Source organism: Bos indicus, chromosome 10 (genome assembly GCF_029378745.1).
Source record: "Bos indicus isolate NIAB-ARS_2022 breed Sahiwal x Tharparkar chromosome 10, NIAB-ARS_B.indTharparkar_mat_pri_1.0, whole genome shotgun sequence".
NCBI lineage: Eukaryota > Metazoa > Chordata > Mammalia > Artiodactyla > Bovidae > Bos > Bos indicus.
The window spans coordinates 62,450,918-62,475,481 of NC_091769.1; the positions used below are offsets into that span (position 1 = coordinate 62,450,918).

The 24,564-nt window shown below is 41.2% G+C and overlaps 1 protein-coding gene across 11 annotated transcripts in view; it reads right to left on the reverse strand.

Annotated features, from left to right (window-relative positions):
• Window positions 1–12,406: 12,406 nt before the first annotated feature.
• The window catches only part of SEMA6D (semaphorin 6D), a 397,430-nt gene continuing 385,272 nt past the window's right edge, over window positions 12,407–24,564 (reverse strand). For 3 of the 11 annotated variants that reach the window (XM_070797603.1, XM_070797602.1, XM_019968886.2), the window contains 11 exons: window positions 23,856–23,944; window positions 22,918–23,135; window positions 22,687–22,818; window positions 22,188–22,343; window positions 21,923–22,096; window positions 20,630–20,770; window positions 20,457–20,534; window positions 19,936–20,036; window positions 19,520–19,576; window positions 17,876–18,043; window positions 12,407–16,141 (listed from right to left, as the gene is read on the reverse strand). In XM_070797603.1, the coding sequence (XP_070653704.1) occupies window positions 14,853–16,141; window positions 17,876–18,043; window positions 19,520–19,576; window positions 19,936–20,036; window positions 20,457–20,534; window positions 20,630–20,770; window positions 21,923–22,096; window positions 22,188–22,343; window positions 22,687–22,818; window positions 22,918–23,135; window positions 23,856–23,944 (2,603 nt within the window). In that variant the 3' untranslated portion in view covers window positions 12,407–14,852. The remainder of the gene's footprint in view (window positions 16,142–17,875; window positions 18,044–19,519; window positions 19,577–19,935; window positions 20,037–20,456; window positions 20,535–20,629; window positions 20,771–21,922; window positions 22,097–22,187; window positions 22,344–22,686; window positions 22,819–22,917; window positions 23,136–23,855; window positions 23,945–24,564) is intronic. The other 8 variants (XM_019968887.2, XM_019968888.2, XM_019968892.2 and 5 more) reach the window with 8 other exon arrangements.

Consider the following 24,564-nt stretch of genomic DNA (forward strand, 5'->3'; position numbering starts at 1 on the left):
AACCAGCTCCACCAGCTGATGGACTCAGATTCATGAGAAAGCCCAGCCAACATCGTGTGGAGCAGAGGCAAGTCCTGATTGAGTCCTCCCCGAACTGCCAACCTCTACAGTGGTGGAACATAATCATTGCTGTCAGCCATTAAATGTGAGATGTTGTGGCAGACAGAATTTTAAAGACGGTCTCCCCAAGATTTTCACTATCTTCTTATTCAATCACATATAGTATATAGGTACTGTTGTGAAGGGATTTTGCAAATCCAAAGAAAGCCTCAAGCCAGGAACTTCCTTGGTTGTCCATTGATTAGGAATCTGCCTGCCCATGTAGGGGACACGAGTTTGATCCCTGGTCTGGGAGGATCCCCCGTGCCGAGGAGCAGCTAAGCCCATGTGCCACAACAAATGAAGCCTGCATACCTGGAGCCTGTGCTTCACAAGAGAAGTCACTATAATGAGAAGCCCACTCACAGCAACGAAGGGTAGGCCCTGCTCACTACAACTAGAGAAAGCCTGCACACAGCAGTGAAGATCCAGCGCAGCCAAAAGCAATAAGTAAATAAAATGTAAATTAGAAAAAGAGAGATTGTATCTTAAAAATTAAAAAGCCCCAAGTCAGTTGACCCTGTGGTAGGAACCTGATGCGATCATCTGAAGTGCTCAAGTGCACTTTAAATGCAGTGAGTTTTCTCTGGTTTTTCTTAAAGATAGAGGAGGCCACATAACAGGGAATGTCTGTGGCTCCAACTGACAGCTGGCACGGGAGCTGGGACCCCTGTTGTAAAATCAAAACTGAATTCTGCCAACAGCCTGAAAAAGCAGGAAGTAGGTTCTTTCCCCGGGCCTCCAGGTAAGAGCTTAACTCCGCGGAGACCTTACTTACAGCCTGTAAGACTCTGAGCAGAGAACCCAGTCCAGCGTGCCCGCAACACTAACCTACAACATCCCATGCTGATAAGCTTCTGCGTGTATGCTCAGTCACTCAGTCATGTCTGACTCTTTGCAATTCTGTGGATTGCAACCTGCCATACTCCTCTGTCCGTGGGTTTTTCAGATGAGAATACTGGAACAGGTTGCTGTTTCCTCCTCCAGGACATCTTCCCAACCCAGGGGTTGAACCCACATCTCCTATGTCTCCTGCATTGGCAGGCAAATTCTTTTACCACTGAGCCACTGGGAGGCCCTAATAATCATCTTGTTTGTGCTAATTTGCTATGCAGCAATAGAAGATTAACACAAGTTTATTTTAGATGACGAATACACATACCAACATTTTCATGACACACAAGAAACACATACCATAGCGCAGGGAATTTTAATTCTGGCTGAACATCAGAATCTTGTGGAGCACACTCTAAATATATCCATGCCTGGGCCCACCCCAGAGATGCTGAAACTTAATTGATTTAATTGTTCTGGGATGTGGCCCAGGTATTGGTATTTTTGAAAACTCCCCAGGTAATTCTAATATGCAGCCAAAATTGAAAGCCACTAATATAAAACAAATTATGTACGGGCAAAGAGATGGATGAGAGAAATGTCCATCCCATCACCCCTCTGTTGTGAGACAGTTGCCTCGAGCATGTTGGTAACTCTGTCAGGTAGGGTGTTTCAACTGGAAGAAACAACATCCCATCAGCAATGGGGCAACAAGAACAGTAGTCTCTCCTTTAATGGGAAATCCACAGATGAGGGGTTTCATAGCTGGTGAGTTCAGTGGCTCTGCATAACTGTTTTGCTCTGCCATCTTCAGCACGTGGGCTTTTCTCCCAGTTACTTCATGGTACTAATATGGCAGTTCCTGATTTGTACACCACGTATCACTGGCCACATCCAAAGGAAGCAAATTCTCCTCATGTATTCCCTTCTAGAGGGAAAGAAAACTTCCCCAAAGCCTTCCCAGACTTTTGCTCAATTCTGTTGGCAAGAATTGGGTTACATTTCCAGGTACTCACTGTCCGAGAGACTGGAAAAGAAGTACCCAGCATGTTCAGCCTTTGTAGTGGGAAGTGGACTCTCCTAGCAAAACCTCAGTAGGGAAAGGTGTGTAGAAGGTTACTGGGTAGATGACCAACCACCTTGATTCTTTCATGCACCTCCTTATGCTCATCTAAAGATACATATTCATGTATCTCTATACATAGCTCCTTATGCTCATCTAAAGATACATATTCATGTACCTGTATATACAGGTGCATGCATAAATAGAATTACATCATAGATGGTCTTTACTGTGGTCATTCTTCCTCTCACATTCTACTATTGTTATTATAATAGTTTTAACTATTTTATTTCAGCCTAACATCAAATGTTGACACCTGATGTTTATCCTTTAGTAATTCCCTCAATGCCTAATATAAGTCATCAAAGAATGCATATAATTATGTGTGGGAACGTGGTTGTTATTCTTTATACATCAAAAGAGGATAGTATTATGGCAACTCTGTAAGGTATATACAGAGATTTTTTTTTTAATTGATCTTTAAATATTGCCTACTGCTGCTGCTGCTAAGTCACTTCAGTCGTGTCCGACTCTGTGAGACCCCATAGACGGCAGCCCACCAGGCTCCCCCGTCCCTGGGATTCTCCAGGCAAGAACACTGGAGTGGGTTGCCATTTCCTTCTCCAATGCATGAAAGTGAAAAGTGAAAGTGAAGTCGCTCAGTCGTGTCTGACTCTCAGCGACCCCACGGACTGTAGCCTACCAGGCTCCTCCATCCATGGGATTTTCCAGGCAAGAGTACTGGAGTGGGGTGCCATTGCCTTCTCCAAATATTGCCTGTTACTGCCCAAATTTTCTGTTTTCCCTCCATTCTCTCCTTCAACTTCTATCAAAGAGTCCAGTTAAAACTGAGTACAGGGACTTCCCTGACCGTCCAGTGGTTAAGATTCCGTGCTTCCAATACAAGGAGTGACCATCAGATTCCTGATCAGGGAAGTAAGATCCCGCATGTTCTGTGGCGTGGTCAAATAAATAAGAAAAATAACTGTTGACTACTTTAAAAAAACGTGAGTATAGATTTTTTGCCTTTCATGCTTTGTTGTCTGGGATGTCAGGACAACATAGTTATGAAGTAAAGTATTTTCTAACTAATCCTCTATCTTTCAACTAGTTGCTTGTGCTTAGAAAAGTTGTCTGGTCTCCTGATACTCCCATTTAGCTGTTAAGGTCCTTCAGTCCCTTTCTACTTTCCCAATGAAAGCCAGTAATTAATTTTGTCCCTTCTAAGCTGCTGGAAGATCCATTTTCTCCTAGGGGATGATGTTTTGAATTTCCAAAGATGCCATATTTCCTCATGACGTTTGCTACCCGAATGGTAGAAGTCCCCTGTTGCAGGCTAGTGAGAAATCCATTCTTTCCAGATTCCCTTCCTTCTTTTCCCATGTGTATTCCAACATGAAAGGGAATTTCTTCACAAAACCCTAAAATACAACCATTTTGTTGAGGAGTTTTGTACTGTTTTGTTATGTCACTGTCTGTTTTTAGCAGTGATGGCGTCTTCTGTTATCTTTGATCAGATGTGAACAAAACCAAACAGTTGTCAAACAAATTTATATATATATATATATAATAAACCTGGATCCCTTCTGTATTTTTTCTAAACAATTCCCTAAATATAATGATGTCTGAGTAAAGGAGAGAAGAAAAAAAGCAAAACATCTGATCCCTGGAAAAGGCATAAAACCATTTAAAAAAGATTGCAACAGAATTGACTCCTAGACACCTTCAGTTTCTCGCACTGGACAATAACTTTGTGAGACTAGCACCTGATCAGATTCTAATAAAGGCCCAGAGCAGCCGGGATCTCAAAAAGTTTCAACCAATGTATTTTTAGTGAGCCCAGGCCACCCATTTTAGGTACTGGAGATTTAGAAATTAAAATGATTCATTTGAGGTGATTTCATATGTAAAGATGAGAGAAGTATTCTTCCTCTACAGATATTTCTTCATTGCCTGGCAGTAAGTGACCAATCTAAAACTAAAAGACGCAAGTCCAGTTATGTGATTAATTTAAATTTTTCAACAATGGGGGTAATTTTCTCTTCAGTGGTTTCTCTCCCCCTCGTGCATTTGCCAAAGAATGCTCAAACTACTGCACAACTGCACTCATCTCACATGCTAGTAAAGTAATGTTTAAATTCTCCAAGCCAGGCTTCAACAGTACGTGAACCATCAACTTCCAGATGTTCAAGCTGGTTTTAGAAAAGGCAGAGGAACCTGAGATCAAATTGCCAACATCCGCTGGATCATGGAAAAAGCAAGAGAGTTCCAGAAAAACATCTACTTCTGCTTTATTGACTATGCCAAAGCCTTTGACTGTGTGGATCACAATAAACTGTGGAAAATTCTTCAAGAGATGGGAATACCAGACCACCTGACCTGCCTCTTGAGAAACCTGTTTGCAGGTCAGGAAGCAACAGTTAGAACTGGACATGGAACAACAGACTGGTTCCAAATAGGAAAAGGAGTATGTCAAGTATATTGTCACCCTGCTTATTTAACTTATATGCAGAGTACATCATGAGACATGCCTGGCTGGAGGAAGCACAAGCTGGAATATAGATTGCTGGGAGAAATATCAATAACCTCAGATATGCAGATGACACCAGCCTTATGGCAGAAAGCAAAGAAGAACTAAAGAGCCTCTTGATCAAAGTGAAAGAGGAGTATGGGAAATGTTGGCTTAAAGCTCAACATTCAGAAAATGAAGATCATGGCATCCGGTCCCATCACTTCATGGGAAATAGATGGGGAGACAGTGGAAACAGTGTCAGACTTTATTTTTCTGGGCTCCAAAATCACTGCAGATGGTGATTGCAGCCATGAAATTAAAAGACAGTTACTCATTGGAAGGAAAGTTATGACCAACCTAGACAGCATATTAAAAAGCAGTGATATTACTTTGTCAACAAAGGTCCATCTAGTCAAGACTATGATATTTCAAGTGATCATGTATGGATGTGAGAGTTGGACTGTGAAGAAAGCTGAGCGCTGAAGAATTGATGCCTTTGAACTGTGGTGTTGGAGAAGACTCTTGAGAGTCCCTTGGACTGCAAGGAGATCCAACCAGTCCATCCTAAAGGAGATCAGTCCTGGGTATTCACTGGTAGGACTGATTTTGAAGTTGCAACTCCAATATTTTGGCCACCTGATATGAAGTGCTGACTCATTGGAAAAGACCCTGATGCTAGGAGGGATTGAGGGCAGGAGGAGAAGGGGATGACAGAGGATGAGATGGTTGGATGGCATCACCGACTCAAAGGACATGGGTTTGGGTGGACTCCGGGAATTGGTGATGGACAGGTGTGCTGCGGTTCATGGGGTCGCAAAGAGTTGGACACTGAGTGACTGAACTGAACTGTGCATTTTAGGCTTATTTTCAGAGAACAAGAACTTCACAGTGAATTCGCTTGGTTGCTGACACACTCGATATAAGTTAGACCATCAGAAATACCAATGAAAAAATATGATACATACAGCTTAAATGCCAATATAGAGGTTGAATTCTATTTTAGCTGGCTACATTGGTTAAAATTATCCCCCAAAGTTTTTTTAATCCCTTTAAGGTGGTCCATGCTTTAATAGAGAGGAGAGGCAAAGTCAGTTTCTTCAAAGGGAGAACTTGTTGAGAAAATTCACTTTAAAAAAGGGAGGGATTCAGTGGGAGGGGTGAGGGGGGAATCACAGGGAATTTTGGAAAGGGATGTAGCTTTCTGGACAGCCCTAATTGGCATGCTGTCTCAGAGGAGAGGGTTTTGCTCTACTAATTATTTTGTATTTTCACAGGTTGTCATCACGGTAACAATCTGATTGTCCTCAGAGCTACCTGTCCTCTGTTCATGCGCGTCCTAGCTTTCTGTTGTTCTGGAATCCAGGGAGGAGAAGACAAAGGCGAAAATGGGCCTTTCCAGGTTTCGGTGTTCACGCCCTTGGAGAAGACGGAGGCTGCGGCAGCTTCTCCTTTCTGAGGTGCTGCTCTGGACTCGCAGCATCTGCTCCTGCCCCGGCTCAGCTGCTGCCTAGGCCTCTCTGCCTGGGCCCCAGGTCTTCCCTTGGAAGCCTCTGTTCTGCCTTTTGGGATTTTCAGTTTTCATATTCCATCACATCAGTCTTAGGATCTCCAGCTAAAATCGAAATACACTGTTTAGACACCTTAGAAACCAAAGCATATGGAGGACGATCATCATGGTGACGTCTCCCTCTCAGCTAAATCAAAGCTTAATGGAGTTGGTTTCCAGCAGTAGACAGAAGTCACCTTTTCTTGAGACCAGATAACTAATCAAAATCAGGGGCGGTCTCCTGGATTTTTTTTCCTTTTTAAAGTGAACTTGTGTGTGTGCATGTGTGCCCAGTCACTCATTCATGTCAATCTTTGCAACCCTATGGACTGTAGCCTGCCAGGCTCCTCTGTCCATGGAATTTTCCCAGGCAAGAATACTGGAGTGGGTTGCCATTTCCTTCTCTAGGGGATCTTCCCCTCCAACAGATCTAAACTGCATCTCCTACATTGGCTGGCAGGTGGATACTTTACCACTGAACCACAGGAAAGCCTAAAGCAAACTTAGCAAAATATATGTTTGAATGAAGTACATTTCAAAATATGTTAGTTTTAATGATTACAACCACTTTTTAGTATTTTGTGTATTTCTTTCCAGACTCCTTTTTATAGTTGTATTTAAAATAATTTGAATTCCATTGCTTTCTTCAGTTAAATATTTTACTATTTTCATTAAATAAATGTATGATAGTTATGTAAATTAATCCAACATCAAGAGTTCAACAGTTTCCACCTTTCTTGAGACGTGTTGCATGGGTAATTGGAAATAACAGATTAGTAAGTAAGTCCTGGTATTCAGATGGGCTTATGTGGGGGACAGCCTTCACTTGGGCAGTCTGACCAGGCTGTCGTCAAGTCAGGTTGAATTTTAAGGTTCAATTTAAACTTTGAGTTGCCGCAGGTTTGTAACTGACCAGGAAACATCCAGGTTGCCCAGACCAGCGAATGGTCTTGTCTCTCAACCTGAAATGTCCTTGAATTTTGGAACCTATCTCAAACTCCAAACACCTGCTAACACCTGAGGTTTTCAAGTTTGCAAAAGTACCCCAAAGTTCCGTTTCTTTTTTTACACTTTCTAAAACTCTCCAATCCTTTGGCATGCTCCATTCAGAATGTTAAAGAACCCTCTAATCCCCTAGATGGGGAACCTGATTTGAAAATGTGAAGTGGTATATACCTTTCTGCTTACTATCATTAACATTTGCAAATGTCTGGCCAGACCCTGCCACCTGAATTAGAATAAAACCCCCAAGACAGTCCTCAAATTTGATGCTTTGATAGACATTTTCTATGGGCTTATTGCAGACCTCACAGAAGGCTAGGTAGCTCATATCAACAGAATACATTCTCCTTCAAGATGAAGTCTGACTCCTCTAGCTCCACCAACCATAGGGAAAAGTGAAAAAATATAACTGTGTTTAACTCCCAATCTACAACCCCAGCTCAATGTAAAAGAAAATCCAAAATAAGAAATAAAGTGAATTCTCTCCAAAGACTCTCTGACAGTCCACAGATGTAGGTCTGGCATGATGCCCAGAAACTTAGATGGGTACAATTTGGTCACATCAGGTTAATTTCTTTTAACATCTCTAAATATATCCTCTTTGGTTGCTTTCAGCCTACAGTACTGCATCAACTTAATTCATGGATTTTTTTTTTCAAAGTAATTGATTTGACATGTTTATTATGACGGCCAAGCATGTGACTGATTGACTAAATGTTTCATTTTTCACTCCGTGTTTGGCACATACCCCCGGACACTGTAATTATCCTACCCTCTTTGTCTCTCCTCATTATACGTGAAATGCAGAGAGAGGCCACCCTTTCTGATTGAAAACTGATATTCTCTTTCAGCCCTTTCATGGAGTGTGCTGCTTTGCACACAGGGCCTGAGTGTGAAAATACATGAGTTAGCCCTGATTTGTAAATTGGCTGTCATCTATGTTTCCATAGTTGTCACAGGCCCGCTGATCTCAATTTTTGTACCTTGAAAATGGGAAGGACAAATGTTATCCTTTTCCAACATAAAGCATTACTGTTTTGTTGTTGTTTTAGTTGCTAAATCATGTCAGACTCTTTTGCGACCCCACGGACTGTAGCCCGTCAGGCTTCTCTGTCCGTGGGATTTCCCAGAAAAGAATACTGGAGTGGGTTGCCATTTCCTTCTCCAGGGGATCTTTCCAACCCAAGGATCAAACTCATGTCTCCTGCTTTGCAGGTGGATTCTTTACCACCAAGCCACCCTATTGGAAAGCACAGATATAGTATCTCCATCAGTATAGAAAAGTTCTGCTGGACTGGGCTGTCTGACACTGACAAATCTTCCCTCTCACAGCTTCTCTAACTGGCCTTAAGTCAGTCTTTACAGCAACATCAGGTGAATCCATCTCACACAAATGAACAGCAGTCCAAAGTAACAGTGCGTATGTAACAAATGACATATCATACTCCTCTTCTCCCACACCCAGCACTAGCGGCTAAAATTAGCCAAAGTACATGCAGCAGAGAGATTTATCAATCAGTAATCAATACCTAATTTTAAAAAGAATTATATCATGGGACAGAGTCTAGAAATATTCTGTTTTCCTTAATATGTGAGTCCCTGTAGATCCATGGTCTGGATATCCAGGATTTGAGTGCCCTCCCCCATCCTCTTATCCCCTGATTCCTTTGTGAATTAAAGATTGATTTTATTATCTGCCCAGTTTCTCCTTGTTTATGGCTTCACATCTATTGGATAAAGAATGCAATGTTAGCAGATATTTAAGTGTTTTGCATGTTATATATGCAAAAAAGGTAAGCATCAAATATAAACACAAGCTGATTGACTTAAGATGCATTGTTTTCATGCCTTATTTTATTGCCAATCTCACATATCTCACATCTAACATGGAATAGGCCTCTCACAGTCATAAAAGGCCTACAAACCAAGCTATTGAAAGAGTAATATTTAAGCACAGCATTCATAAAATAGCTAATGGTATTATAGAGTTGACAGATACCATAGAACTGTCAGAGAAATGGATGTTGAACCATCTCCTTTCAAAAATAAGAAAACAAATCAAGAGAGGGAACCTTCCTGTACTGTTGGTGGGAATGTAAATTGGTACAGCCACTGTGGAGAACAGTATGGAGGTTCTTTAAAAAATTAAAAATAGAGCTACTATATTTTGCAATCCCACTTCTGGGTGTATATCCAGAGAAAAAAATGACCACAAAAGATAAACGCACTCCAGTGCTCATTGTGGCACTGTTTACAATGGCCAAGATATGGAAACAACCTAAGTGTCCGTTGATAAAGGAATGGACAAAGAAGATGTACATATATACGACGAAATAGTGCTCAGCCATTAAAAAGAATGAGACAATGCCATTTTCAGCAAGATGGATGGATCTAGAGATTGTTATACTGAGTAAAGTTGTCAGACAGAGAAAGAGAAATATTGCATATCTCTTATACGTAGAATCTAAAAAAATGATACAAATAAATTTATTTACAAAGTAGAAACAGACTCACAGATTTATAGAATGAACTTATGGTTGCCAGTGGGGAAGGGTGGAGGAAGGGATAGGTAGGGAGTTTGGGATGGACATGTATTCATTGTTAATATTTAAAATAGATAACCAACAAGGCCTACTGTATAGCACAGGGAATTCTGCTCAGTATTATGTAACAATCTAAATGGGAAGATAATTTGAATAAGACTAGATCCATGTATATGTATAACTGAATCACTTTGCTATACACTGGAAACTAACACAACATTGTTAATCAACACACTCCAATAAAAAATAAAAGTTCAAGAAAAGAGAGGTGCAGCGCTGCAGTGACTTGATGAACAGTGGAGTCAGGATTTGAATCCAGCTCCCAGACCTGGACCCTGAGCTATTTTTGGACACCTTGTTCTTTGCCCTCCCGTAACAAGGAGAATGAAGGAGAAGAGCTAGGAGGGCAGGAGAAGAAAGCTGGCTTCTCTCAGCAGAAAGGTGAGTCCTCCTGGTACCTGGCCAGCACCTCGGTGATCCTTGCATGGTAGACAACATTTCTTCTTAGCCTGAACCAGCATTTCATTTGTCCTATTTCCCAGAGTAACCTAAATGCCAACCAATGGGATTTCTGGCACCACCACCATTCTGGTATGTCTTGGTTAATTTATTTATTTCTTTACAAAGCCTTCCTTATGAAAAGCTCCAAGTTCTCTAACCCCATTTCTTTCAAATGGCATCTAAGCATTTACCTTGAGGATTCATAGATATGATTTAAAGGGTCTGTAAATCTCCTGAAAAAAAAAAAAAGAAATTCAGTTCTCAGTCCATACCATTTATTAAGTTATTAAAGACGTCTACGATTGAAAAAGGCTAGAATCTGCCATAAAGGGAAAAGAGAAAGATGCACTTTAGAACAAAAAAATCGCTGTACCCAGGAAAACTGGTATAATGGCCAGGCAGTATGATAAACACCAACTTAATAGAGATAGACAATGGAAATGAAAGAGAATATAATGCTCAAAAAGCCAAGGAGAAACAAGGCTGAAGATACATTTCCCTTATTGTCTCTTCCTTCATTTATTTTTCCAAATCCAATGACAGCAGCTACTAACTCATGCATGCTAAGAGAACCAAATGGAATCATGATTTTCCCTCCCATTTCAATACCTGAGGAACATATATCTTACTACAGTCTTATTCAACTGAAATGATGGAACTGAGAAACATCCTGTACCAAACAGCAATCAATATTCACAGGAACCTGATTTACCAGTTATAATTTTAGACTAAAATGATATTAAAAATTTCATGTGAGAATACAAATCACAAATTTTAAAAATGCCTGTTGAACTCTTTGACATAAATCACAGCTATATCCTCTTTGACCAGATTCCTAGAGCAATGGAAATGAAAACAGAAATAAATAAGTGGGACCTAATTAAACTTAAAAGCTTTTGCATAGCATAAGAAACTATAAACAAGATGAAAAATCAACCCTCAGAATGAGAGAAAACAATTGCAAATGAAACAACTGACAAAGGATTAATCTCCAAAATACACAAACAGCTCATGCAGCTCAATACCAGAAAAACAAACAGTGCAATCAAAAAGTAGGTAGAAGACCTAAACAGACATTTCTCCAAAGATGACATATGGATGGCCAGAAAACACATGAAAAGATGCTCAACGTTACTCATTACTAGAGAAACGCAAATCAAAACTACAATGAGATATCACCTCATACTAGTCAGAATGGCCATCATCAAAAAATCTATAAACAATAAACTTTGGAGAGGGTGTTGAGAAAAAGGAACCCTCTTGTACTGTTGGTGGGAATATAAACTGATACAACCACTATGGAGAACAGTATGCAGATAGACTCCTTAAAAATCTAGGAATAAAACTGTCATATGACCCAGCAATCCCACTACTGTGCTTATACCCTGAGAGCCATAACTGAAAAAAAACAGGTACCCCGATGTTCATTGCAGCAATATTTACAATAGCTAGGACATGGAAGAAACCCAGATGAATGAATAAAGAAGATGGAAGCTTGGTACGTATAACCATGGAATATTACTTAGCCATAAAAAGGAATGTACTTGAGTCAGTTCTAGTGAGGTGGATGAACCTAGAGCCTGTTATACAAAGTGAAGTTAAGTTAGAAAGAGAAAACCAAGTAACATATAGACACATACACATGGGACGTAGAAAAATGGTGCTGATGAACCTATCTGCAGGGCAGGAACGGAGATGCAGACATAGAGAACAGACTTTGGATGCTGCAGGGGAAGGAGAGGGTGGGAATAACTAAGAGTAGCACTGGAACATTTACATCACCATACGTAAACCAGATAGCGAGTGGGAACTTGCTGTGTAAAACAGGGAGCTCAACCGGGTACTCTGTGGCAAGTTCTGATGGGGGGTGGGGAGAGGTTTCAGAGGGAGGGGATACATGTCTATTATGGCTGACTCACGTTGTTGTATGGCAGAAGCCAACACAATATTGTAAAGCAATTATCCTCCAATTAAAAATAAATTTTCTAAAAAAGTTAAAAAAGGAAAAGCCTGTTGAACTAACAATACGTTGAACAAGTTGAGCCACTGGGATGCTGGCCTGAAGAATTTGACTGTTAAATAATACAGTTCACCTGGTTTTCTGTATTGTACATTTTTCAGGGGCTCTGATGATCAGTATCAGCCTGCAAGAAGAGCAATGTGTAATAACCATGACTTGATGGCAAGTATTCTAGGTAAGAATATTTTGGTATATTTTAAAAGAAGCTCTCACTGGTGTTGACTGACTTAAAGATATTTAAAAATATGACACCTTATAAACCTCTTGCACATCTAGAGGCAGAATATAATGATTTGTATATTTTATTTTGACTTTACATGCGGTGTTAAAAACCCAAAGTACATATTATTTACACATCCACAATACAAGTTTACAAGATATCTATACATGTTAAAGTACTCTATAAAACAGTATAGAGCCACTTCACTTTAGGGTTACTTTTTATGCCGTACCATTAAAAAAGATACAATCTGTGTTTACCTTTGCACAAATGAATAAAGCATTTAAAGATTAAATTAACAGGATAGAGACTAGATTTTGTGTTAGAAATCTCAACATAAATACTGATAGAACTCACATTACAAACTACAAGGCAGCACAATGTCACAAAATGTTATCCGGGTTCACATACAGTTACTGTTCCATTTTCCGCACGCCAGGATTAATATTGGCAGGGTGAATTCAAACAGGTTTGTCGGCGGTGGACTGAGTAGTGTTTATCGTTGGTTGGTTTAATTTATTATCAATCTGTATTATTTTAGTTTCAAAGCTGAAGTGTTGCAAAAACAGAAGTTTTAGCTTTTGAGCTTCCAGAGACCTCAGGGAATCATGTTCTTTATAAAACAATATTCTCAAAAGAAAAGAATAACTGCATCCGTATTCTACATTCTGTATAAAAATGCTCTGGTCTTTTGCAACCCATCCTCCCCCAAGTAATAAGATATCATCACAGGAAATCAGTTGAACTTATTTGTCTGACTAAGTCAGGAGCATTCCTCTGCCTTGATACTTTCTAGATGAGGTTCAATAAACCGTGGTGTGCAGCATATTAACTGAAACAGTCGTCAGGGTTGCACATCATCAACTGTAAGTGGCTTCTGCAAAACTACGAATAAATGACTCTATATGGTTTCTGCAGGTGTCACATTACCCGGGAAACCTCATTTGACTTCACATTATCACTGATTCATCCTTAGTGAAAGCAGGAGTGGAATGTTTATCATGGCAAAGGATGTAATGCGGCTATCTGGATGGATTGCTTTACAGTTAATTGTTCTAGGTCGTTGTTATGATTTTTTTGAAAAGTCTTTTCAGGTGCTGGTTGAAAAACATGTACAACTGGCACTCAGTAAATGATGTGCTATACTGAAAACACTTGACGTATTCGAGTACTTCTATCATTCTCATGAATAAGGCACAAAATGCACAGATTCAGGTAAACTCACATGTAATATTTACAGTATACTGTCGTTACCTGCATGACTTAGGAGAAAGTTCTCACATCACACAACACAGACAACATGATTGCACCACTGTTAGGTTCCCATAGACTGTTCCTGTTAAGCCAACTATGAGCCTCTCACATTCCCTTCTTTTGTCTTCTGTTTTGTGTGTGTGTGTGGTTCTTTTTTTTTTTTTTTTTTTTTCATCTTGGGGTTAGAGGGGAATTAAAACAAGAGGAATTTTACTACAGGGGAGAAACCAAACACAGTAAAAATAAAACCTTGTTAGTGTGTCCAAGGTTAACAGAGTCACTGGGGCTTGGATTCACAGTGGACTGGTGAATTTTACTACTGAAACTGGTGGATAAATTAAGGATACCTCTTAACGTCTCTATCTCCTTAAGCTGGCAAGACTGTAATTGAAGTTTCAGTGAATAGCAGCACAAAATTACTTAGTACTCTTACATTCTGGCACTGGGTAACATGGAAGTCGAGTTAATCATTTTGACTGTCAAAATCAGCCTTGGTTTTCTTTCTCAAAGCTGAACCCAATGGACTGCTGTGGGAAGAAATTATTGTCTCTTGTTCAGTCATGCGCGATGTAAACAACTCCATAGCACAAAAAGATGCAATGGGCACCGAAACAAATGCTAGTGGGGACAGAACACACATACACTCACACACACTCACACACACTCACACACACATGCACACACAACACAGTTCCTTGGTGGCACGGAAAAAAATGCCACACATGAAAAAGATGCTACAGTTTGGGTCAAAGACTGAATTTTTAGCAAATTGTTTGGTAATCTACAAGTTCGTTTCTTTGAGACATTACCTTTTTTTTTTTTTTTTTGACATTTGTGCAAGAGGCAAGATGAATGCATACATATTAAAATGTTCACATTTAATGGGAAGACCACACAAAATGGCAGTCTAAGTTGAACCCATTTTCAAGTATTTGCTCACAGACAGATTCTTCTGAGCACTGGATCAGCTCTTTATACTGGTTACAGGTAGCCCCTCAGAGCCACACATCTCTTTAGCTTCAAACAAAAGAAATGGAATGACCAGCACCTTCCTTTGTTTTCAGGCAAGTACACAGAAGCCTTGCTGCAGTAGCTACATATGGCAAGTTCTGATGTTGCCAAAGTTAGGAAGAGTTTCTTTGGCCACTTGCTTCTCCTGAAATACAAGCGAGTCTCTTTTCTTAAGGTACCCTTACCATATCGTCCTCTCAACAACATAGACAGGATAAAGCCACACAAGGAAGGGCACACTTGAGGCCTAGTAAGTGTATTTGTTCAGTGGTCTGACGGAGGTGGTTTGAGGAACAAATGAAGGCTTTGGCGGCACGTCAGGTTTTAAGGACGGTGTCCTCTTTAGTCCCGTCCGGGGAAGGGTGCCATTACTGGTGTAGCTGCTCTGTCTGGAGAGGGAAGGCTGTAGGTGAGCACTCACTGGTGCTCCCTGAATATAGTCCACCTTTGGCCCTGCAGGGGTGGGCACGTACCCTCCACGGTTCATACTAGGCTGTCTAGATAACAAAACACCATTTGGTGAACTTAAGTTTTTAGGCATAGCCGATATAGAGTGCCTCTGGGAGGAATTTTTATGGTAACCCCTCTGTCTTTCCAAAGAAGTCATCGGAACTCCAGGAGTGGTGGGAACATCCACTCGCTTGGTTGGGCTATTTCTGGGAAGAGTCGAGGGAGGAGAGTAGAGAGATGCCTCGCGGTTAGGGACCTTGGGCGGGACTTCAGACATAGGTCCCACGGGATCCAGCATTAGGGTCTGGTGGGCCATCTGGATGTCTCCCATGATGGCTTTGGGGTTACTGTTTGGGTCATTTAGATGCTTCAGGAGATCATTGAGGGTATTTCTGGAATCCACAGAACGCCGGTGATCTCTTTTACTGGATGACTTTGTAAGAGGGTGGTCAATGTTTTGAAGCTTCTTTTCAGCTTTGTGAGCATTGGAGTTTGAGAAAGAAGTGTTGTAGTCATGGGTAGCATTAGGAAGAACAATGGCGCTGGGGATATGCCCGTGACTTAGTGGGGAATGTGGTGGAGGACTAGAAGGAAAAAACTGGGGGGTTTCTTTCCTCGAAGCTCCATGGCCATGGGCCTTTTCTGAGTGGCTCTTCATGGCCTGCAGGGTCTTCTGGTGAAGCACAGGCGTAGACTCAGGAGTGGGGAGAGCAGCCAACTCAGGAGGTTGGCCTCGATGGTCCATGACCATGGATTTTGTATCTCCATTGGGTGGCAGCTCTTTCCGACTGGTCAGCAGGTTACTATATAATTTGGGAGAATCGATATTCTGTTGATATTCCTTGACGGGGCTGTCAAAGAGACCATTCAGCTTGGCAAAACTTCCACTGGAGTCTGTGCATGACTGGGCAGATTCTGCATCTTTATGGATCTTTCTGTTTTTCCGAACAAACATGTCACGGTAACAGTAGACTGCCACACCTGCAATGAACGCACCCAAGACAAAAGCTGCAAAGACACAGGTGATGAGGACATTCATGTGGACCATCTGGTTGGCCTCTCCAGACTGGACTTCCCACCGTACACCTGCAACAGACACACAGGAGAAGAGTCTGAGTGGGGAGCTCCTTTAAAACTGTATTAGCCAGCAAATGGCTTGCCTTGAATCAACACTACCTTCACATGGTCCATATGCTTAGCTTGGAGAGTGAGGTGGACTCCCAAATCTCATATTTGTTTCTTTAATCACAATAGGGTCCCCAGAGACACTTACAATTGCTACAAATAAAGGATAACTCTTCCATTGATCTGTATTATGTATTAGTCTTTTCCCTTCCAATCCCTCTTAAATAGCTGTTATAACATACAAAATTTTAAGCATTTCTATCTAAAAATTAGGGCTAGAAATTATATACTTTCTAACTGGCCCATTTTAAATTCATAATATGTTTTTCTTTCTCATGATTTTCTCTTAATTCATAAATCAGCATTAAAGGGCAGTTACTGGGATTAGGGAAACGTATGAATCTATATAAATACACATTTTGATAAAATAATTATGCTAAGACAATTATGCTCTTCTTAATTAGCATGAAACTATATAATTTGTTCACAAACTAAAAGCATCTGCTTAGTCACTGTTAGCTACAAATACAACCTTTCCTGTTTGCTTTTTTTTTTCATTCCATCTTGGAGTGAAGCACTCTTGAATTGTCTGCTATGAAAAAAATCCAGACAGTCTAAGGAAGTATACTATGTATTAGAGTTAAATGATATTATCCAATTGTTTTGAGATATTTTAGGAAATATTTAAATTAGACTAGAAGAAGAAGAATTAGTTTGTAATTATTGCTTTTTTAAAATGCAACCACAGACATTTAGAGATGTTAGTTTAAGAGGTATCCAAGTCTGTTACATGCTATAAACACAGCTATCCCAGAATAAGATAAGTCAGAGTGAATTGAAGATTCTGTTGCTCTAGGTTAGTAAGTACTAAGGCCTTCAAACATTAGTTGTTTTTAATCAATGTTGAGGGCAATGGAATTCAGTGGCAATGTGAAAGACAAAGAAAAGTAGAGAGAAATGGAATCATGAAAGAAAATAAAAGAGGAAGAATGATTATAAAATTGTTTACAATGAAAACATAAAAATCCAAAATCAACAGACATAAATCATAAATGACAATGCACTGCCATAAAAACTGATTGGAAACCTGATACCACAGTTTAGTAAGCACTAAAGAACAGATTTTTTTTTCCCCCCAGAGTCATAGATCTTTAATAAGGTAATTCAACAGGCAGCTATTTGATAACTGCTTCTATTATGGGACGAAAATGATAGTTCCAGACAAGTGCTCTGTTATGTTTTATTGTGTGTGGTATTCGAACAACTTGGTGCCTGGCATATATCAATACTTCTCAGATCACATTGTAAACTGGAGCTAAACAAAAGACTGGGAAAGGCTCCTAAATAAAACAGCCAGTATCAGGATATTTGCAATTAATGAGTTTTGTTTTGGGATGTTGCCCGGGTGGCCCTCGGCATTTTCTGATATCCAGCAGGGTCCAGCTTCTTGAGACAGAAGCCAACATGGGTTAGATTGTCTGAGTGGCTGTTTCATCCACTCTTTCAGCTTTCCACCTCTGTCGCTGTTAAGGAACGCACTCCACATAACCACAGAAAACCGGAGCGACCGCGGCCAGTGGAGGCGGTGATAATAGCAGAGGTGGCTCCATCTGGGTTCACTTCCATCCATTCCTCAGAGATATTAGGAATCAGGTTTCCACTCAGTGAGAGATGAGTTCCCTGGTGAGGCCTTACCCTTTGGGATACCTGATAAAGGATCAGTAAAATCAGAAGTGTTTGGGTCATCTTGAACTACAAATTTCCGGGAGCTGGTCAGTTTAGGTCTCCAGGTATCAATCACTTTAGGTGTAATTTCTGGGATACTTGCCATTGTGGTAACAGAAGATGAAGATACCTCCATGTCTGTGGTGGCAAACAGATTTTTATTAACGTGGGTAATGTCAGCCCATTGTTTCTGACTGGACTGTTGTATTTTCAAGTAAAGTTTAAGCAAATTTTATGAGAAAGCCTGTTCGAGGATTTCATCAAAACACATCTAAGGAGATTACACCAAATCCCTTTCTTGCAAGGGAAAAAGAAAAACTAAAAATTAATCATAAAGACACATTAAGCAGATTTCAAATTTGAAGACACTCAAAATACTCCTACTGAAACCTCTGGGGTGATTAATGACACTCATGGAAAAGGTAATATGAATCCCACAGACTGTGATTTCCTCATCTTTTTGTGGGACAGCATCATTTCATTTCTCTTTGTGTATTTTTAAAAAATAATTTTGATTGATGGTTGGAAGCTGTATATCTTTCACTGGGGAACCTAGAGTGTAACTTCGTCAGAAAGCACCTGGTTGGTTCTGCATAAACACTCGATTTTGGACTTGACAAGCAGGCTGTCCTGCTTTAGCATAGACCTCCGGCCCATCTGTAGATTCCTGAGCGCACTGAGGGGTCACTGTCCATGGGGAAGCACTGAAGCTTTCCAGAATGCGCGCGGAGTTTTTTTCCCAAAGAGTAAGAGGCAACTCATGCATAAGAAATGGCATTTATGAGCTGATTAAGGGTGTCCTGATACATAGGATCTACCATTCTTTTCTCCCCTCTGAGGAATGAAACAGCTAGTGAATTTTAGAACCAGCGACAGGATCGGGAGTAACTTAACCTCTTAGCGCGTCTATTACTGAGTTCTGCCAAGCAGATTTTCCATCAAAATGGAAGTGTATGATTTTAGGCGAAAACTCCGGAGACCCAAATTCAGACTGGTACAACGGTCACAGATGAAGACTCCAGAACAGATGAAGACAAGGCGGGGGCGGGGAGGCACAGGGAACCCAGTGGACATCTTAATACATCAGAAACCAGCTTCATTCGATGGGGACCTTCTTCACACCACTGAGATCACAGCATTCAAAGGTTCCAGGGATTACCACAAACCATTCCAAAAAAGATCTCTAAAATTGATAAATACACATTTTGGGGAAATGTGTATTTGTTTACTAGGTCTTAGGAAAGGTGAGGAGAGAAGGGGGAAATAATGAAGTTCTGCCATCCATTAAAAATAGATGGCTGCAGGGAACATTCACGATGTGCAGGGGTGAGAGAAGAAAGCTCAGGTGGACGGGCGTGCAGCTGGAATGCAGCCTATGTTAATCCATTGGATTTTTCTTAAGGATGTGCGCCTTGGTCAATGATGGACTATTAACATGCTACACAAGGTGAAGTGCTGAGTAAGAAAAAGTCTTTGGGACCATCGGGGGTTATGAGTCAAAGCACAAAAATGACAGGCTGCCAAACTGCGCAAAAGGAGGGGAGAAGGGGCTGAAAATGCTGAACTGAAGGAAAGAAAAGGTTTGTTAATTCAAAAAAATGAAAAAAAACTAACCAGATGTTGGACCGCCAAATATTTTGTAATCTGGTGTAGTTGAAGTAGGCAAAATTTCTAAAAGAATTAAAGGAACAAGTAATCAGTAAGAAGTAACCAAAAGAAAGCAAAAATTTACGAATTCCATTAACTCAAAAAGTCAAAAGAAAGGACTATAAATTAAAAAATGAACCTACTGGTTAGACTACCTTTCTCTAGATTTCCTATGGAATTGTAAATGGCGAAGGTAAAAAAAAAAAGTAAGATTCTTCTCTAACTTATCCCCATGATCAAACAGCTCCGCTTTTGCGAAGTTCAAGTTAAATGCTAGGTGGCATGTGTACTGAGTCATTATATAAGGCTGATTGTAAAACAATGTTCACGTGCAAATGTGATCCAAAAGAAGCGCCAGGAGGGAAAGGAAGATTCGGTCTTACCGTGGCAGTCCCCTAGATGGGCCGTGTTGCCATATTCTGTGTCTTGTTCAAATCCTCCAGCGCTGTGGTTATGGAAAGCAAACAAGTCTTCAGTTAACAGCCTTCATAGGAACACAAGTGAGAACCAGAGCAGAACCAAGAACACAGACAGATTAGTAAGAATGAGCAGAGAGAGAAAAATGGACATTTCAACATAGCTTGCTAAGATGAATACTTGTATTCAACATTTAGTAACTAGAGTGTTTAAGAGAGCAGAAGAGAATTGTTTTCTTTCTCGCCATCTATCCTTTTCCCTTAAGTATTATACTGTCTACAATCTCCTTTTCCTGTCATAGCTCCAGATTTTCTGTTTTTCTTTCTCCCATACAACAACAAAAACAGAAAAAAGGAAAGAAAGAAAGAAAAGAAAAAAGAAAGGTAGTGTTATTGGAATTTTTCTAAAATCCCTAGTTTTAGAGGCCCTGGAGAAGACAGAAGCACATCTGGAGAAGATCTCAGTTAATGTGATAAAGTGTACTTACAGCATCGCTGGGCTCACTCGACCACAGGCCCCTTGGCTTAACCAGCCACAGTATGGGTCTCGAGATGCAATACAAGACCTGTATGCAACCAGACAGAAGGTAACCTGAATTTTCTCATTATCAAAGGTCATGATCCTGAAAGACCCAGGGTAAGGAAAGAAACATCAGCTTACTTTTTACATGATCCATAACGCTCACAGCGACTGAGGGGGATGCGGATAACGCAGCTAGAGAACGCCACATATAAAGCATGATGGTCTTTATCCAACTGTAATGAGATGACCTTTCTGTCCTCCTCATTTTCAGCACTGCACCTATATTGTGGGAGACATTTTCAAGGTAGATGTTTAGTAAGTCAAGAGCTATAGGAACTAGGCGAGGCAAGTGGGGTTTGGTTTTTGCAATTACTGAGAGCTGGGGAGGTGTTAAGGAATACTCTCAGTAGCAAACTACGCAAGTACACAGTTTAGGATGTGATAATTATGTGATTCATCTTCTACTGCTTTGCATGGTTAGTTAAATTTCAGGCTGGACAAAGGGTTTTTTAAAGACTGGCTTCCTGTTCTGATGATAGAAGGGAATTGCACTTGTGAAGAGCATGTTAGGCTATAGGGAAGAAAAAGGATAATGTTCTAATGCATTTTAATCTTCCTGTGCTAACTATTTCTAGATCTCTCCTTAGTCTTCTTTGCTCCATTACTCTCATCTATCTCGTTTGTTTTAATGGTTCATATAATTTTATATATCAGTAGTTGCAAGAATTATGGGGGGTGTGTGTGTGTGTGTGTGTGTGTCTATCTGCAACCAGCTGTAGCATAGTTCTGGATGCAGCACCCTGAAATAGATCTGTAAGGTAAGAGGGGTGGGGTAAAATATTCTCATTTTCCATAGGTGACAAGGGCTGAATTATTTTTAAATGTATCACTGTCCACCCTCCAAACCCTGAGACTCAGGCAAACACCAAATCCGGGTTTTTATTTCAGTGAGAAAAACAAACAAACCACAATACTAATAAGCCAAACCACTACTAATTTGAGGCTTCCCTGGTGGCTCAATAAGTAAAGAATCCACCAGCAATGCAGGAGACCTGGGTTCTATCCCTGGGTTGCAAAGACCCTCTGGAGAAGGAAATGGCAACACACTCCAGTACTCTTGCCTGGGGACTTCCATGGACAGAGGAGCCTGGGGGGCTACTGTCAATAGGGTCACAAGAGTGGGACATAATTTAGCGACTAACCACCACCATTTCTGCTGCTGCTGCTGCTGCTAAGTCGCTTCAGTCGTGTCCGACTCTCTGTGAGCCCTACCAGGCTCCTCCGTCCATGGCATTTTCCAGGCAAGAGTACTGGAGTGGGGTGCCATTGCCTTCTCCATTTCTACCACTGCTAATATAGAGGGCTGAAAGGAAATGACTAGATGAAACAGACGCTGAAGTCTCAAAAAGCGTTCTGGTATAATACACCTACTTTGCATGGTTGTATGCTTCAATCTCTTCCAGTAATACGCTGTCATTCAAAGAGAAAGGGCTGGTCTTCGCCAAAACTTTAAGCACCACGCCAGCTTCTGAGCCAACAAAGATGACTGTGTAGTTCTGGTGGGGTCCGGCAGAATGGTCGACGGCGATGGCCGTCAGTCTGTACCTGCCAGAGGAGGTGAATCAGGTTAGACAGGGGGCCAACAGGAAGGGGGACTACTGAACGGGAGCGGGCCTGCGTGTCTGCCCAGTCTTACCTGATCCGAGTCTTTGTGAACCAGGGTTCGTCGGCAATGGGTGGGACGGCCGAGTCCATCAGGGGGTGGGATTTGATGAATGACAGGGTTTCATCCGGGAAATCGATGGAGGTTTTATATGCTTCCGCAAGACCGTGCTTTGCACAACAGCCAGGCCTGAAAGAAAAATAGTGTGTTTTCCCCTCCTCACAGTTTGTATCTAGGGAAAAGGTGTCTATTCTGGAAGAAAACGTTAAGAGAGGAAGGAGAGTGAGCCAAACTCTCTGAGTAACATTATTTCCACGAACTCTGTGGGCTCTCCACATGCAGGCTCTCAGTCCTAGTCACTGAGTTTCTATCTGCGGCGCTGCACAGGGACACCCTTCCTGGAGAGGGAGGGGGGCCCAGCTGCTCTCTGAGGATGCATGCTTCCAGTGACCAGAGGGCTTTGTTCCAGGGCTTTGTCACTGGAAGCATGAGGAAAGGACAGAAATCCTTTCCGTCTTTATTGTTTTCCTACCTTGGCTTTGGTACTTTGTCTTCAGGGACTGCTGTCCAAACAGAATCTGGAGTTTTCTGTTCTTTAAACCGTCCTTTGAATACTTTTTCAATGTCATCCATGCTAAACGCACAGACTGCGGAACCAGGAATGCTGAAAAAGAGGAACAGCATCAGGGGACGGCGGACCTGTTCTGGGTTCCCACAAACAAGACACAGAGCGCCTTCTGAAGCGCTGAGGGTCGGTTCTCACCTGTTGAGCTGTGTGGTGAACACCCCTACCACTGTGGGAATGCCATTGATTTGTATTATGTCTGTAATAGACTGCAGAACATCAAAGTAGAAAAAGGAATCTCCGGGGACAGAACAGTTAAGCCGAGCCTTCAGAAACGAAGTCCAGTGCTTCTCCAGGACGCGCTGGGAGCCACCCATGTCGTTTTTACATATGCGGGCCACACGTGAATAGACAGCCTGCCCAGGGCACAAAAGCAAGGCGACAGGATCATGAGCATGGGGGGAGAACAGGAGCAAAAAGCTGCCAGATAAGGGAGGGACAAAAAATGATAAAAGATACACGTGGTTGAGAAGACTCCAGCAGCCTTCCCTCTAGGCATCTGTAGAGTAAGAATGTAAATTGTATTTACCTGTGAGAAAAACAAAAAAGGAGGGCCATTTTCCTGTTCTACCAAACAAGCTCCCTAAGAAGTGAGCCACTGGGCTGCCTGGCTGGATGGAAACCATTCCCATACTTCATTCCCCACTTAGCTTCTTATATTGTTAATGAAACGCACCGTCCTTAAACCTGGCATAGAAGGAGATGCAATATTTTAGAATCTTACGGACTTGGACTGAAGTACTTGTCAATGAACAGGGGCCCTTCCTTTCCATCCTGCCTTTTGACACTAAGAAAGAACAGCTATCAATAGATTTCTAAAGAGTTAAAGAAGCATCCATAGCTCAAGGGTGCCTGCAGCACATTCTCTGTAGTAACAGGAAAAAATAAATAAAACCTTCTCAAGGCTGCTGTTCCCACTCTGGCCATTGTTCAGTTATTTCCCAGCAACTATTCTCTTGCTAAGCAACACAACTCTCTGCACTTGGCCCTGAATGCACCGAGTGCTGGAAAACATGCAAAGACCTACCAAGGTGGGCTCAATTCCATGCAATGCGAGTGCACAGGCATATACTTGCCTTGCCTAAGTTGTTATGTTCTACAGCAATTTCTCGAAAGAAGAAATAGACGTAGTTTCCGTATTCTATAGCATGCAGAAAGTGTGGCTCTGAAAGAGAAAGTGAGAACAAACTGGTTCCTGAAGGGTAATTCAATTAGCATCATAGTCCGACTGCTAGGCATGACTGACAGACATCACACTGCTACTTTCAAGCCAAGAACTTTGATATGCCACCAAGTTTCTGGAGTCCCATTATGGGTATGTTGAAGCTTTAGGGAACCCAGAGTCTTTAATGTTAGCTAATGGACTAGAAAAAGCCTACAGGGAACTGAACTACAGCAAAGGTCTTTGTTTCAACAGATTTATTCATTAACCTATTTAGCTAGTAAAGGAAACTTTTTATGTTGAAAATTAAAAATCTTGATTTCTAGACTCCAAAGAACAAAATAACTCTGAAGATATGAACTAACAGTTCCCAGGGTTAAACTTTCCAGGATAATTAGAAGGAAGTGGGCAAGGAGTAGTGCGTGCATTTAGTTAGGCAAATGGTACACAGAATGGTGATTTTTTTTTTTTTTTGAGGTCACCTAAGATAGAAATCTACTTTCTAGACATAGCTACTGGTCTCCTCATTTCCCACTAATGCAGCCAACCAAGGCAGCTTGTACTGGGCTCTAAATTAACAATATAAAGTCATGCACTGAACTTTCCAATGCCAGGGCTCCTGT